We start from the raw sequence: 16,372 nt of genomic DNA, 5'->3' as shown, positions 1-16,372 counted from the left end.
GTTAGACAGTCCTGCCTCTTTATGTATCTGTATAGACACACCTTCTTGTTGTTGTATGACCCTACCCAGATACCTAGTAAGTCACCTTTTTCAATCAAATACAAATTGACATATGACATGGCAATTACAAAAACTAAGAATACTTACCGCAACAAATTGCTAAGTTTCATTTAACTAGTTTTTTTCTGTCTTGCATACCTTTTTTAACTAATAACAATTCCCTATCAGATACAGTATAATACTGTGTCCGTATGTGCACGTCTACATTTATCTAATTAATTACAATTATCTGTAAGATAGTACTTTGAATGTATGTATACTTGTATCTAATAATCTAATTAGTCGTAAGATAGCCCTGCCTCTCTATGTATCTGTATAGACACACCTTGTTGTTGCATTATCCAACCCAGAGAAGGTTGGTTTTATTATTAAAATGAATGCCACATGGCCAGTTTACTCCTTGTTGTCTCTTCAGTAACCACATAAGGAAGTTACCATCGTTGTCAAGCATCTGCACACCAATTACTTCACATACCAGGATGTGTGACAGCATGTCTGTACAAATTTCAAATGGTGATACTCGTGGTCCTTTTATAGTTCCCGTGTAGGTGAAGCAATGTCTTCCCCCCCCCCCCCGCTCCGTCACTACTACTCCACGGAAATAGTCACACACAATAACGTCTCCATTGAGGTTCTCTGTGATGTAGATAGGTTCTCTATACAGTCCCTGACCTGTGTTGTTGTCGTGCTGTATGGTCTGTATAATTTGTCCTGTGTTATTGTAACGCTGTATTTTACCTGTATCTTCATCCCGTCTATACATAGTACCGACTAGTAGATCTCCATTCGATGGGGAGCAGTAGACACACCACGGTACCCATTGTCCTGTGTTCTTTATGAGAACAGACTCTGATGCATTACCTTTAGATAGTTTATCACTGTCTATATAGGTAAGATCACCTGTAATGTTCACAGTGTGTGCTCCACAAAAATCATTTGTATGTGCATCTAAACAACAAAGTGTGTCCCCTGCTATGTTTGTCAGGATGAGTTTATCCTTACCGCTGATCCAGACATGGACGGATGTCACACAGGAAATATGCTTAACATTATCAACACCTGTCACTGTGACAGGTTTGCGTAACACGGGTTTAGACATTTTCAACAGACATTCATTTCTTACTTGTCTTTTTTCTGTCTGTTTGGATTTCGCTCAGTTCCTTAATCACATCCTCTTTGTTGATTTTCACAGTCTGGGAGAGCAGGACTTGCTTAGTGTCTTTTATTATCGGGACACGGGTTTTTCCTAAAAATAAGAGAAATTTTACTGGTTTGTTTGCTGACTATTCAGATCTGTGTTCATAGTTTTTTTTTGCTGGCAAGATATCTGTTCATTTTTCTCGTCTTCTTTTGTAATCTAGGAATAAAACTTTTGAGTCTTATTTTCTCATCATACATCACTGTGTCAATGTGATCCCTTCGTCCCTGGGCTATTGATGACATCTCCTGTTAACTGTTGGAGATTTCTATTTGACAAGATTTTATATCAGTTTTAATTCCTGCCAGAATAAAACAGCTGTTATAGAGAATCTCACTTCTAATCTTTTGAATGATTTCTTGTTATACCGGTAATGTCTAGCATGTTATGTTCACTGTGTTCTGTACATTGGACACATAGAGGAAGTTCACACGACTGACAGTACTTTTCATAAATAATGTATGGATGTCTCACACATGTCTCTCGTTTTGGAATGTATCCATATTTCTCACGGAAAATCACAACATAATGGTATTTGGTATCAAGATCAATAATATGTCTCTCTTTACACTGTAAACAAAGGCTATATTTACACGTGTTACAGTAGAATTCTGTGTCACCCTGACATTGAGAACAAAGTCGTATCCTACATTGGTTGCTGGATCCCAGATTGCCCATGATGTGGAGCGTCTGGGTCTTTATGAAAACAATAGAATGAAAAAAACTATAATAGATGATAAAAAGAGATTATAAATATTAACTTTTGAAGCTTCTTTAAAATAACATAACATACTCTTTGATATCAAACAAAAAAAATAATAAAGGAAAGGCTAAGAATTTCAGATAGTATAGTCTTTCAAAGAGCTAAGAGTACTATGAATGTTGCTCTAGGAGTAAATAAAACGACTTTGACGTATGTTAATGTGATGCATTTTCTATGGAGTCATGACCATTTTGAAATTGTAAAGTATTTTTGATGCACTTTCAATATCTGAAACTACACTAGTATTTGTGGGAAATTGGATAACAGAGAAATTTTTTTTTTTGAAAAACCAGCCTTCTTCACTCATTTGTGTATCATGCAGCTACTTTTTATCATTTTCTTGTTAAACAAGGATCTAGCGATAAGTTTCAAAAGTTTGACATTAATGTCATTTCTCTTAAATATCAAACTTTGTCAAACTCCAAGAGTATCCAGTGGCCTTGAATTGCAGGTTTTATAAAAGCAGTTTGTGTACTATAAATGTGAGTCAAAACTGTGATGTAATTTTGATGTACTCTCAATGCATGATAAATTTGAATACTTTTGAATTACAATTTCCCTAAGCGTTGATACGAATATGACCCAAAATAACCCAAAAAGGGTGTCACCAAGAAATCCAGAATTTTTGTTTCGATTAAGATGCTTTTTTATTTGTTATTCACTTGAAGTTTTAACACAGATAATTCTGTTATTCTATGAACAAGCAAAGGTGTGAGGTTGTCAATCAATTAATAATCTTTTTGGCAGATTGAATATGGATCAGCTGGGAGGAACAGAACAGGCTTCGGGGCCACCAACGTATAAAAATCTCAGCTCAAATCTCAGCCTCAAATCTTAGATTTCTGCCTCACCTGAGATTTTCCTAAAACACCGTGCCACCAACATTTCTGAGATTCGTCTCACGTAAGCTGAGATTTGAGAAAATTCTTAGACTTATTCTTGTTGTTATATGCGACATTTTTTCTTATAATGCACGAAGCTGTTGAATCAAAGATTGAATTTACCTTTCAGTTAGTTGTTTATGCAATATTTTGGTGTATGATCGTGAAAATACACATTCTACGAGGGGTGATCAAAAAGTTCGCGAACTATCTCTATATTTACAAAACTACAATTCAGATCAGAATGAAATTTGGCACACAAATAGTCATACACATATTCTATAAATATCATATGTTAAATAATGTTTTGCTCCGTGTTTGGGACGTCACAATGTGACAATGACGTCAATATGTAGGTCACTTGTGACAAAAAATGGTTGACTCAGTCGTACTCGAGCAACGAACGGCTTTAAAGTTTAACGTATATCTTGGAAATTACTTTCCAGTAGAATATGATAATTTGTACAAGGTTTATGAGGACAAAAGACTTACCAGAAGTTCAATCATTAATTGGATTGATTGTTGAAGTAAAGACAGGGAGACGGTTAAAAATGATGTTTGTTCTGTTGCCCAGCGAAAGCAAGCCGGGGAAAAGATGTGCCCTTAGTTAAGCAATTAGTTATAAAACATCGTCAAGTAACAATTAGAAAAATGGTTGTATATCTTAAAAATAATATAATTATTAAATCGCTAAAATATCGTTTACTTTAGACTTTAAACATATGAGATATGATAAAAAGAAGGCGCCCATTCTTTATCCACATTAAAATCGGAAAGGACTACTTTAAAAAATAATAAACACTGAAACTTCATTTTATTTCTTTTAAAGAAGTAATTCAATTAGTTCGCGAACTTTTTGATCACCCCTCGTACACTTCCTTCGTCTTTTATTTGCTGTTTTGAGTCACTCAACGAAAAGGATTCCATTACGATCTTTGAGACAATAAATATTCACCGAGCCCCCGTAAAATATAATCCCTACAGAAGAATAACACAAAACATATCCAAACTTGATAGTCTTGGTTCGTCTGTCTACATAAACACACAAAAATATACACCGAGGCGTCACTTCCGTCATTGTGACGTTACGTGTCGAAAGATTACAAAGAGTAGATAGGCGGATCAAGACCATAATATATACAGGCTGATTACACATTTTTTTCTTTTACTGTCAGATATATTTTTTACATTTTACTCTCCATAGCAAAAATGTTTTAAATATAGGGAGTTTTTGTCCCCATTTAGAATAATTTAAAAAAATCATTTTAAGCGATCAAAGAAAATAAATTTTACCGCCGAAGCGATGATTTTAATACTGCAAACTCGGCATTAACAGTAATAAAGAAACCACCGAGTATTTTTTTTCTAGCTGATTAAATGCTAATTTTCTCACATGATAATTTTCTTGAGTGTTCCGTAAAATTCGTGAATAAGTTGCGGCAGAAAAAATGTCAGTCAAGGGCGAGTAACATAATTACAATTCAATTCAATATACATGTATGCTTGGTTTTAAGTGAACCCAATTTATCAAGAAAATTTCGATACAAATTGTTTAATGTCAGGTTATTTCAGGTATACACACCCCTTCCCCCGAAAAAAACAAAAAAACCTGAATTGAACTACGGACATGTATGTAGGGACGAGGCTAAATAACACATCACATTTTCCATGATCCCCTGTGAGAAAATGTCACAGGAAAAATATTCTTCTTTTCAGGTATAAAATATATAATAATTATTAATTTCAGATACAATAACAACGAATATAGTGAGCAATATTCGTTGTTACACTGGAAACCTAAATCAATCTAACAATCACTTATCAAGTGACGATTAACTTATTAATTCCTATGAAAAGTTTCACGGCGTAATCATGTACTATTTGAAACTTAGGACCATACTTGTTTTTTTTAATCTCAAAATGTAACTGGTCGTATTAAAAAAAAGTCAGGCTTATTCTTACAAATAATATAAACGGTCAGGGATATTTGTGTGCATAGCGAGTATAAAGCAGATGCCCATACGCGGATCTAGAGGGAGGAGGTTGTCGCCCCCTCCCCCTGGAATTTGCAAAGTTATTAAAAGTATATACTGAATCAAATAAAAATTGATTTTGGACAACCACCCCCTCCTCCCCCCCCCCCCCCCCCTTGAAAACGTGGACCCCACCACTACCATAACGAAATAGGTTTTTCACGTTTGTGAAACGGATTTTTTTTTCTTTTCAGAAATTTTCGCGGTTTGATACTTTTGGGAAATCAGTTTTACTTGTCAAGAAATTTCTGGGTTGGATTTTTTTTTTTTTTGACTTGGATGACCCCCCCCCCCCCCCACACACACACACACACTGGAAAGAATTACTGGATCCCTACTCTCAATTAAGAATTTTATAGATTTAGTGAAGATCCAAATTAGACAGATTGCTATCATCAGTGATTAATAAATGGTGATTTATGAATAAATAGAATATTTTTACACAGAAATTTAGACAATGTTTTTTTTTTAATATTTGCGTATAATTTACAGATTAGGTACGTATATTGTACAAGTAAAAAATAACTACCGGAGAAAGAACAAAGAAGAGGCCGTGGAGATTAATATTATCTAATCATATTTTCTTTTCTGATATACATGTATATATAATGTGAATTAATAAATTTGCCTAACCATGAGTAGCACACTAAAATATGAATTTAATTAATAAATGAAAATAATTCTTGCATGAATGAAGATATACATGTTATTTAAAACGTGTCACAAGAATTTTGATTTTATTCCTTTTTTTTTCTTTTGATATAGTTTCAAGTGCATTGTTTCATTGCGTGGACAATATTATGAGATTATGAGATTTTTTACATGTGCGTAAGACCCCCCCCCCCCTTTCTTAAAAACGTATGATCTTGGTTTGGGAGAAATAAACATGCTCTCTGTGTTTGCACGTTAATTTCATGTATCCATGGATTAACGTGTGCACTGTCATAATATTTGCAACCATTTTACCATAAAATAATTCTGTGAGATTTTATTTGAGACTACTATGTACCAATCTCAAGATTTTCTGAGAAATCTCAGATTTTTTTCTCAGCTGAGTCAGAAAAAATGTTGGTAGCACGCACGTTTCAGAGAAATCTCAGATTTGAGAAAAATCTCAGATTTAAGAAAAAACTCAAAAGATAAGTCTGAGTTTGAGAAAATATTTCATTGGTGGCACAGTTTGGTGAGAAAAACTCAAATTTTCTGAGAAATCTCAGATTTGAGAAAATCTCAGCGTTGGTGGCCCCGAAGCCTGGATTACATGGATGCCAAGTAGGGGAAATGGCTGTGAAAAGACCAGAAAAGTCCAGAACACAATTTTCATATCTTGTGAAAGTGATTGTTCATCTACAAAATTACTTTGCAAGAAACACTCCGATTCTACACATAAGTACTCTGAGGTTAATATTAAAAGGATTTTGGAGTTCCTCATTGACAACATCTATGTAGTCTTTGGAAACAAGGTCTTACAACAATCGGTTGGAATTCGAATCGGCTACTATATGAGAAGAAGAAAACATTTGCTGTAGCTGTCATCTCTGCATTCAAATATATCGACGATGTTTTATCAATTAACAATAGTAAATTCCATCCGATATATGCCACCTTGATATATCACAGTGAACTCGAACTAAAGGATCCAACAGAGTCTACCACATCGGTTTCATTTTTGGATCTTTTACTGCCTATAGACGATAAGGACCAACTTACAACTAAACTGTATTACAAACAAGAGACTTCGGCTTTTCAATCAACTTTCCTTATTTACGTAGTAATATTCCACTATTACCTGCATATGGTGTTTCTGTCTCCCAACTAATCATATATTCTAGAGCATGCTCTGAATACGATCGATTTTTAAACCGTGGCAGGCCAATGACAAATAAGTTAATGTTACTGGAATTTCCACAACCTCGTTTAAAGTTAGTATTTCTTACATTTTATCTCGTTATAATGACCTTATAATCAAATACAACCACTGTGTTGTATTTTGACACATTTCATACCAATTGTTGGGCCTTTGTTTTTTTTTCTAATTTTGACTACGGACAACGAGATCTACCTTATCAATACATACGGCTTACTGCGGTCTTGCCAGGTCGGCAGGGGATGCTTACTCCTCTGAAGCACCTGATCCCACCTCTGCAATTTCCAGAGGTCTGTATTTTATCCGCTGTTCACAGATTTATTTTGTAGGTGTTTTTTTTTTCAGATCGATCACTGTTCTATATCTTTATCTTTTTCATTTTTTTCTTTGCAAATGCAGTATCATGAAATATATGGAGATAACGAACAGTTTTCAAGCTCAAAAGTCCATTAATCAATACAAAATAGGAGCAGAGCAAACACGGACCTCCAAACATCAAAGGTGGGATCAGGTGCCATGGAGGAGTGAGCATCCCCTGCCGACCGGTCACACCCGCCGTGTGCTCCTTGTCATGATCGGGAAATAATGGAAAAATCCGTCGACAATTCAGTGTGTAAATAATGGCCTAACAATTGGAGTGAAAAACGTCAGTCAGCATTTGACTCAATGATAAATTGTATTTGCTGACAAGGTCATTGTATCGACCATAGAACTTACGAAATGATGACTTTAAACGAGACAGTTGATATTCTTGTTTCATCAACTTATTTGTCAATAATTTACCTCGTTTTAGAAATTGTACATACGTAGAGCATGCTCTTGCGTATCGAATCAACTGAGAGATATATACCCCGTATGCAGGTGATGAAGGTATATTGCTGCATAAGTAAGGGAAGTTGACGATTGAAAAGTTAAAGTCATCACGTTTATCATAAAGCTTGGTTGTTAGATTACCATTAACGTCTTTTTCAAGTAAAATATCCAAATATGAAACAGATGTGTCAGACTCTGTGGTATCTTTTATCTCAAGTTCACAAGGATATATCGTATCGACATAAGAATGGAAATAGCCATTGTTAATTGACAATACGTCGTCGATATATCTAAATGTCGAGTTGAAGGCCACAGCAAGTGAATGAAGGAATACATATGCTACATGTACTTTGACGGTCACCTTAGTATTTTGGGTTTCTCATGCCATGAGCAATTGGGCCAATGTGGAACTGGTCTGGATTTTCCATAACATGGGGGAATTTTGTGCATATGTATTTAAACGCAAACACAAATGCAAAGGAATTGGCAGAAATAAAATTCAGCAAATAAATTGGTTTGAAAATAAATTTGGTGCAAGTTTTGTTTTTGATCCTAACCCAGGTTTTTGTCCATGAAGTGTGCACACATTAGTTTCATTTTCACGTAAACTGTTTGTCATTTTCCCGAAATATTGCAGTAATATGGACAAAGGTTAAAATGTTTGTGATAGGGTGAGAACTCATTATAATCATGCAAACAGTTAGCCTGCTACATGTCCATGAGTGCATTTCCACTTTCTGACAAACTATATCCCCATCCTCATCCTGTAGTCTAAGCCCTGAAGAGCCATGATTTCACAATTTTGCTAGGGGACCCACTGCTTCTTTGTATTTATGCTTACAGTTTGTTTGCTTAAAGTCCAGGATAAAGAAAAAAAGAATTTTTAAAGATTGCAGTAAGTTTGATGTTTTTGGTCTAGTCCTTTAAATTCCAGTGAGGGGAGACAATAACATTCAAAAATTATTCCTCTTTATTTGTAGATGCTATGTACAGAAAAAGGTTGTAATTGATTGAGAGGTTTAGAAAAAAAATTGAAAATGTTCAAAAGCTCAAGACCAATGAACGAGGGATGACGCAAGAGGACAGAAAAAACAAAAGGCAAAGCCTTCTGAGTGACTTGGGTTACCAAACAACCAAAACTATATTCACTGTGGTTTAAATGTGGTTTATCTGTTATCTAAAGATAACGAAGAGGAATCATAATCAAAAGTCCAAACAAACGATATAATTTTAGACAAGAGAACACCCAGAGGTCGGATCAGGTGCTCTGGAGGAGTAAGCATCCTCTGTCGATCGGTCACACTCGCAGTGAACCTTTTGCCTTGACTGGTTAAACGGATAATTCCGTAGTCAGTACAGTACAGTATGTTAATAGCTACCAAAGCATTTGTATCAAAATCGTCAGTCAACATCCGACCTAATGACAGGTTGTATTTACAAGCAAGGTCCTAATAAAATCCCTTGAATTTGCAAAGGTTTACTTGATACCCTTGTACGATAGGCTTATTTGTCAGTAGTCTGCCTCGATTTAGAAATTATTCATACGAAAAACATGCTCTTGCGCATCAACTGGCAATCATAAACACCATACACAGTTGACAATGGGATATTGATACATAAATAAGAGAAGTTGACGATAGAATGGTTAAAGTCGTCATGTTTATTGTAAAGTGTACTCTTTAGTTTCACATCATTGTCTTTCTCTAGTAAAGAGAATGATCTGAAACTGGCAAACTAGTGCTAGTAATACATCCAAGTATGAAACAGATGTCACACACTCTGTGTGTCTTTCATTTCGAGCTTAGTTGGATATATCAATTCAAGATATGAAGGAGTTATGGAGGTGTACTGAAAGGGAAAAGTATTTTAAATTTTGCATTAATATTTGTTTGTAATAAAAGTGGCAACATTGTTGCAAAAATTGAAAATTAATAATATATCTCAGTTTAGTCTACTTGTCTATCGAGTTTTATTATTCTTCAACAGTTAAATTATTTTATTTAATTATTACTTGACCAAAAATGATATTTTCACACATAATCCTATCAGACGTGATAATTTTCTTTGTGATAATATTAAAAGTGAAATTAAAATTTTGACTGAGAAAATATAAAGGTAGCGGAAACACTCTCTATTCTAATTTCCTTCCAAAAAAGTGCACGTGTTTGTAGCTTTAAGTAACCATTCACTTCTGAAACTAAAAGCTTTTCAGTTGTATAGAAGTGGAAATAAGGTAGGGGTAAACGTAGAATATGATCCATACCTCCCAATCGTCAATGTTAATATGGCAAATCCAAATCCACTTTTAGGACTGGACTGTATTTTAAAAAAAGGATCAAATGAACAGTATATACAACGCAAATACACTTGTTTGCACCTCGGACATTTTTTATCATTTGATAAAGTCAATCTACTTATGTGCTTGGAGATAAATTATTGATCTAAGAGCCGAAAATTGGACTATAAACTGATATATTGTACATTAAACACTATGCTGAAAAGCAAATGGTATATTAGTTTATGAAATTGATTTTTTTTTTCATTTGCTCCAATAAAGTTGTTACACTAAGTCTTGTTACCAATGAGAATACATATATTATTTGAAATACGTGGGATGAGATTGGTACTTGGTTCCTGTGATATAAAAAAAACATCTCCTCCTCAACAAAGATTTGATATTTTAAATCATTTTTACGAGTTGATGGTATCAACTAATGTTATGTGACTTGTAAGGGATTCCCCAATGTATCGAAACTAAAGTCTGTCCCACGGTACCAAGGACCTCACTTTTCGCCTCATATCTCAAAATGTATAAATACCTTGGCCTTCAAGCTAGGTTCGATCGATAGATCATTTTTTTCCCCAAACTTCCTGCATTTATCCGAACCCTCGAGTTCAACCGGTGTATTGACACGGCGGCAAATTCAAAGTCTACGGGGATTTAACATTGCCAAAATGGCCACCACTTCGGAAGGGGATCCATCATTGTTCGTGATTTTCCGTACATCGCCGTCATTGACGTAATGACGTAAGACACGTTCGGGAATGCTCTGTGCTTATTGATGTACGGAACGGAATACAGCCCGAGACTTTCCAAGTGCCCAATAAACACATATTTATCTGCGAAAAAATTGAAAAACAGCGTCTTCGACGTATCCGGGAACAAGTGCTTAACACTACTAAGAAAACAGGTAAGATTCAACTCATATCTACTTCAGAAGTCATAACTGGCAAAAGTAATCTGTAATGGAAAGAACGATCGAGGCTACAACAAAATTCAACCAAGTGACATCATTGCTTTTACCAACGCATAGCATGATAGATCTATCTGTAAGCGAGTATTATTATGTTCTAATAATTTAGATTTGTAATTAATTACAACTGCTACTTTACCTTTTACCTCGCAAATAAATCCAACACACTAAACAGTATACTCTAGTAGTTTGTTGTAAACACGATTAAACAGTTTGTGAAACATCACTTCTATCATGAATTCACAATGCTTCCTGGCTTTGTTACATTTATAACTCTTAAGCACATACAAATCCATGTTTATACATTTTGAATCACTGTGCAAAACAAGATCTAGGCTTACATGTTGTCTGCATCAAACTACGTCATCAATGGATTTTGACCTTGCCCTTTGAAAACTTCCTGTATCGGCATTAGGTAAATGCAGGCCCTGAGACGTCAAACAATTATGTATTTTTAATAGTTTCTCCATATATGTAGCAGTTTTAATGCCAAAAATAAAATACGAAGATAGTAATTACACAAACCCCAGAACATGAATGGAATATATTATTTATTTTTTTTAATTTATTAAAATTTATTTGTGTACTTTATTTTTTTTAATAAAAAAACTTTTGTGGCATAAATATCAATTATTTTAAAAATCAATAAAACTTATGAGACCAGGCCCCAGGATCATGAAACAGTCTTAAACTTAAGTCACATTTTCAGTCGGTTGTAAAATGTTTATTTATTATTGAATTAATATCTAAATTTGCAGAAAACTACACTTTTGTGAAGCAATATTAAAAAATATTCTATTTTTTGGTCTGCCTGACTTCTACAACATTTTAGTATAAAATAAAGATTTTGACTTAATCTCAAGATGTTTCATGATCCTTGGGTCTGGATTTTAAATTTTAATGTGAAAAAATTCTACATTTGCAAAAAATGTAAGTCAAAGTCCTCTCATTATTTTTTGTTAATTATAATAACAATGAAATGTAAAATAAAAACAATAGATAAAGCTAAATTAAACATTTTAATTTTGAAACAAGAATTTAATTATTAGGAAAGAGAACATGAATACATATCAGACAGAAAAGAGCATGCAAACATGTACATTATATTAATTCAATCTTAAGTAGATGCAGAAATGTGTATGTAGCTTTAAAGGGGGGATTTGTCTTCAGTCATCTGTGAAATCATTTTAAATTTAATTTATGGGTTCAAGCTCATGGGAAGTAATTTAAGGAGGGGGGGGGCAATCAAACATTTTCAGTTCAAGCTTGACAAGCCAAAAAAAGAGATCATCATAGTGTTTATATTTATCATGTTAATTAGTCAAACTTTGTTGTCAAACCTCATCCTACGATGGGACTGATAAAAACTTCTGAGATATCCGAGTTTTCAAGATATCAAGTATAAAATATCGTACTTCAAGAATATTCAAGTGGTTGAGACTTCCAAATCACTTTGATATGAGATATCAGTGTTCAAGACACCAAGTTTCATAATTTACAACTTCTGCTTTGCAAATTAAATTCATACTCTGAAAATTGTTACAAGACTTGAATTACAAGTTGTAAAAATATCAAATCTCACATTATTTAAATCTTAAATTAGTGAAATTAGAGGGTAAAACCACTCAACATACTATGTTATTTGTAATTTTGTTTGAACTATTTTCAGCATTTTAAGTAAATTTGAAAATATTCCAAGTCTATCCTATATTTATTAAGATTATCTTACAGATATTCAGACTGAAGAAGAAATGAAAGTAAAATGCTCAGTGCTGCAGGTGTCCATGGTTTGAATGTCAATTGGTACAAACTTTAAAGAAAAGTTATGAATCATATTGGACATAGCAAACATGAAGCCGGGGAGAGAAACAACATCTATGAATGGATTAGAAAGTGAGTATTTTTCTCTCCATTATATCACTAACACTTCAATTTGTGTCTGGCTCATCAAGTGATCACTATTGGGCAAACTTTCAGGTAATCTTTGGTTTAGACTTTTCTTTGGGCCTGAAAAAGATAACAATAATACATATATTAACTGTCATGAAGATTCTGGTAAATAAACAAGAGGCCCAGGGGCCACATCGGTCACCTGAGCACTATGGCTAGGAAAAAGCAGAAATCAGTTCAGTCTTGAAAGGTTGAAAAGTTTAAATATAAAAGTGGTTCGGGGGGGGGGGGGCATGAATTGAACAAACTTGAATCTACATTACCTGACGATGCTTCCATTTAAATATGACCAATCATGGCTTTGCGGTTCTTTAGTAGAAGATTTTTAAAGATTTTTCCTTTGTATTCCTATGTAAAACTTTGATCACCCATTGTGGCCCCACCCTACCCCCAGGGGTCATAATTTGAACAAACTTGAATCTACACTATCTAAGAATGCTTTCATATAAATTTGACCAATCATGGCTTTGCTGTTCTTAAAAAATAGGGTTTTTTAAAAGATTTTTACTAATATGTATTCCTATGTAAAACTTTGATCGCCCATTGTGGCCCCACCCGACCCCCGGGGGTCATGATTTGAACAAACTTGAATCTACACTACCTGAGGATGCATGCTTCCATGTAAATATGACCAATCATGGCTTTGCTGTTCTTGAGAAGAAGATTTTTAAAGATTTTTCCTATATACTCCTATGTAAAACTTTGATCGCCCACTGTGGCCCCACCAGACCCCCGGGGGTCATGACTTGAACAAACTTGAATCTACACTACCTGAGGATGCTTCCACATAAGTTTCATATTTTCAAGCACAGTGGTTCTTGAGAAGAAGATTTTTTAATCATGCCATTAATTTTTCACGAATTCATAATTATCTCTCCTTGGAAGAAGGCGTTACCCTTCATTTGAACGAACTTGAATCCCCTTTACCCAAGGATACTTTGTGGCAAGTTTACATGAATGATGAAAATTTTGCACATATATGAATTTTTGGATTGATTTTCTTTTTGCACATAAATTTGGGTGTTTGAACAAAATGGGTCTACTATGGGGGATGTAAGTAATAAAATTAATAACTTTAAAAAAAAAAATCTACATGTAAAAGAAATTATAAAAGATGATTTTTTTTTTTTTTTTACAATACTTGTTTAAGTAAATAGAAGTCTGGAGGGTTGTATGTCGGGTAAACTTACATTATATTTTGACAATAAAAAATTTCTTGAAATAAAAAAGTCATTTTTTGAAAAGTTATAACACTAGAAAAATTATTATACATTAAATTAAACATATGAAATCACAGAATTGAAAGTGAATTACATGTACAGTATATATAAAATTGTCAACACTGAGAGACAAAAAAAATCACACATGAGAGAATTTGAATAATGTGAGACATGAATTGTGTTAAAGATTCATTCACTGACTGATTGTCCTTTATGTAAAAGATACAGGATATTTTGAGGATATTGGACATTAATAATAATAACAAAGTTTATCAAATAGTGGGGAAAAATTCTGTGGATTATGTCAAATAAAGATAAATAAATGCATTGTTCATTTAGCTCGGAAATTTTTTACCCGACATTTTTAAATGAGAAATAGGGCCTACTGCATTCAGTTCATTTAATGTAAAACCATAAGCAACACCCCCCCCCCCCCAAAAAAAAAAATATTAAAAAATGTAGAACAGTAGGTGTAAAACATATAATGTGAATCTCTGATATATGTAATTAATGTTTCAAAATTATATTTTTAGCATGTCTTAAATATAATATAATACAAATAATTGATATTTACCATATGCACTTGTACCTAGGTGAAATATTACATCTTTTGATTTTCATGCAATTTTATCAATGCAAGTATTTTAGTGGATAATTATGTTGATTTTCTTCCATCATATTTTCTTGGGCAAAGCACGCAGTAGATAAGTAACCCTTTAAATATAGTTAAATCTGGACTGCATCCATTTTTTTATAATCACATTTTCATATGAGTATTTTGCGTATGGGTTCTTTTATAATATCGGTTTATTTACAATTTTCATAATCTACAGAACAAGAATATGTTTCCTGATATGCTTTGAAGTGTTTATAAACATAAATATTTATTCATTTTATTGGAATTTGTGTCTATCCGCGAGAGAAAATAGTGTTCGGGACATGCGGTCAACAAAAGTGACATGTCGTGCAAACAAAGTTTTGATTTATAAATAAATAAAAGTTTTTCTATAATACGAAGTATTTCTAAAACTGTTTTTTAAAGAAAATTCACAAAATTGAACATTGTACAAACGAGGTTATTTTTACAAGATTGACGTGCTGGTAGTATATAAATAAACTAATTCTTGCGCTGTTATGCTAATGAACAGAGAAGTTTTCTCGCGTTAGTGATGAATCGTTCAACACAGAGATCACTGCCTATGTTAGTAAACAAAGCGAGAAGTTTGCAGTAAAGAAGGTCGAAGCAAATCAATTACTTATCTCAAACGGAAGAAATAAACTGAACCAGTTGAAAAAAAAAAAGATTTTGAAATTATAGTTCTTATTTCTTGTGCAAGCAATGAAAGATCGATTTCGATTGCTTCAAGGGTTAGATTTTTTCAGCAGTGAACAACTTTGTGCTCCAATTTCTTTTTCCCTGTTAAAAACACTGTTAAGCATTCCTGTCTTCACAATCTAGATCTGCCTCACAGCAAGCTTTAAATACAGCAATGGTCACTCAACACGCCTGTGATTCTTATCTCATTAATTGTCGGCACTACACTGGAAACTGGTTTCCTTTAATATGTCCAGCTGTGTTTTGCTATCAGATAAAGTGAATTAATAATACTGAAGGCAATAAATAAAAACAAAAACAAATTAAAAATAAGTGGGGTGTTATTGATAAATTAAATGTGAAATGCATATTAATAAATGTGAAGAGATCAAGAAATCAAATTAATTCAAGAATAGAAAGATAATATAAATAGTAGATATCATGCCAATGTGATGAATTTAAAGTCTTCAGTCGGAAAAGCCCAAAGAATTGAAATATTAAACGTGCATACATGTATCAATGAAAGTCAGGTAGTTGAATTTCAAGAAAGGCTTAACCGAGAGAAATGATATATAAAATGTGCATATCAATTAAAGTTAAGTAGTTATATTTCAAGAGTGACTAAACCAAACGAAATGACATATAAAAATTAATGCTCATTTCAGTTAAAAGTCAAGAAGTTGAATTTCAAGAGTAGGGTAATCAAGAGAATTAAAATACTTTTTGTGCATATCGATGATCATAAAAGACAGGGGGTGAAATTTCAAGAGTGGCTAAATCAAGAGTATTGAAATATTAAATGTGAATGTAAATTTTGAAAGACAAGGAGTTGAATTTCAATAGTAACTAAATCAAGAAAATTGAATTAGGTAATATACATATAAATGAAGGTAAACGATATGAACTTTAAGGCTGGCTTAATCACGAGAATTGGAACATATTGATGTGCATTGAAAATGTAAAATTGTTTGTCAGTTTAAGAAAGCAGTGAAAATATTCAATGAGCATGTTAATGAAA

The 16,372-nt window shown here is 33.4% G+C and overlaps 1 protein-coding gene and 1 long non-coding RNA gene across 3 annotated transcripts in view; both read right to left on the bottom strand.

Moving 5' to 3' along the window:
* Nucleotides 1-397: 397 nt before the first annotated feature.
* Nucleotides 398-1,159, bottom strand: LOC133180680 (uncharacterized). Its single transcript, XM_061315146.1, has one exon. It carries the CDS (start codon nucleotides 1,157-1,159, stop codon nucleotides 398-400), a length of 762 nt encoding a protein of 253 aa, XP_061171130.1.
* Nucleotides 1,160-12,561: 11,402 nt separating this feature from the next.
* LOC133180771 (uncharacterized) overlaps nucleotides 12,562-16,372 on the bottom strand; it is a 59,528-nt gene continuing 55,717 nt past the window's right edge. For both annotated transcript variants that reach the window (XR_009720378.1, XR_009720377.1), the window contains exon 2: nucleotides 12,562-12,876. This is a non-coding gene — a long non-coding RNA (uncharacterized LOC133180771). The remainder of the gene's footprint in view (nucleotides 12,877-16,372) is intronic.

Source organism: Saccostrea echinata, unplaced genomic scaffold (genome assembly GCF_033153115.1).
Source record: "Saccostrea echinata isolate AGI-Se365-2 ecotype Australia unplaced genomic scaffold, CSIRO_AGI_Sech_v1 ptg000007l, whole genome shotgun sequence".
NCBI lineage: Eukaryota > Metazoa > Mollusca > Bivalvia > Ostreida > Ostreidae > Saccostrea > Saccostrea echinata.
The sequence above is the reverse complement of the archived record's forward strand: the minus strand, read 5'-3'. Positions and strand labels throughout refer to the sequence as shown.

Excerpts from the sequence above, each read along its gene's own strand:
- LOC133180680 (XM_061315146.1), bottom strand. The coding sequence starts at position 1,159 with ATGTCTAAACCCGTGTTACGCAAACCTGTCACAGTGACAGGTGTTGAT.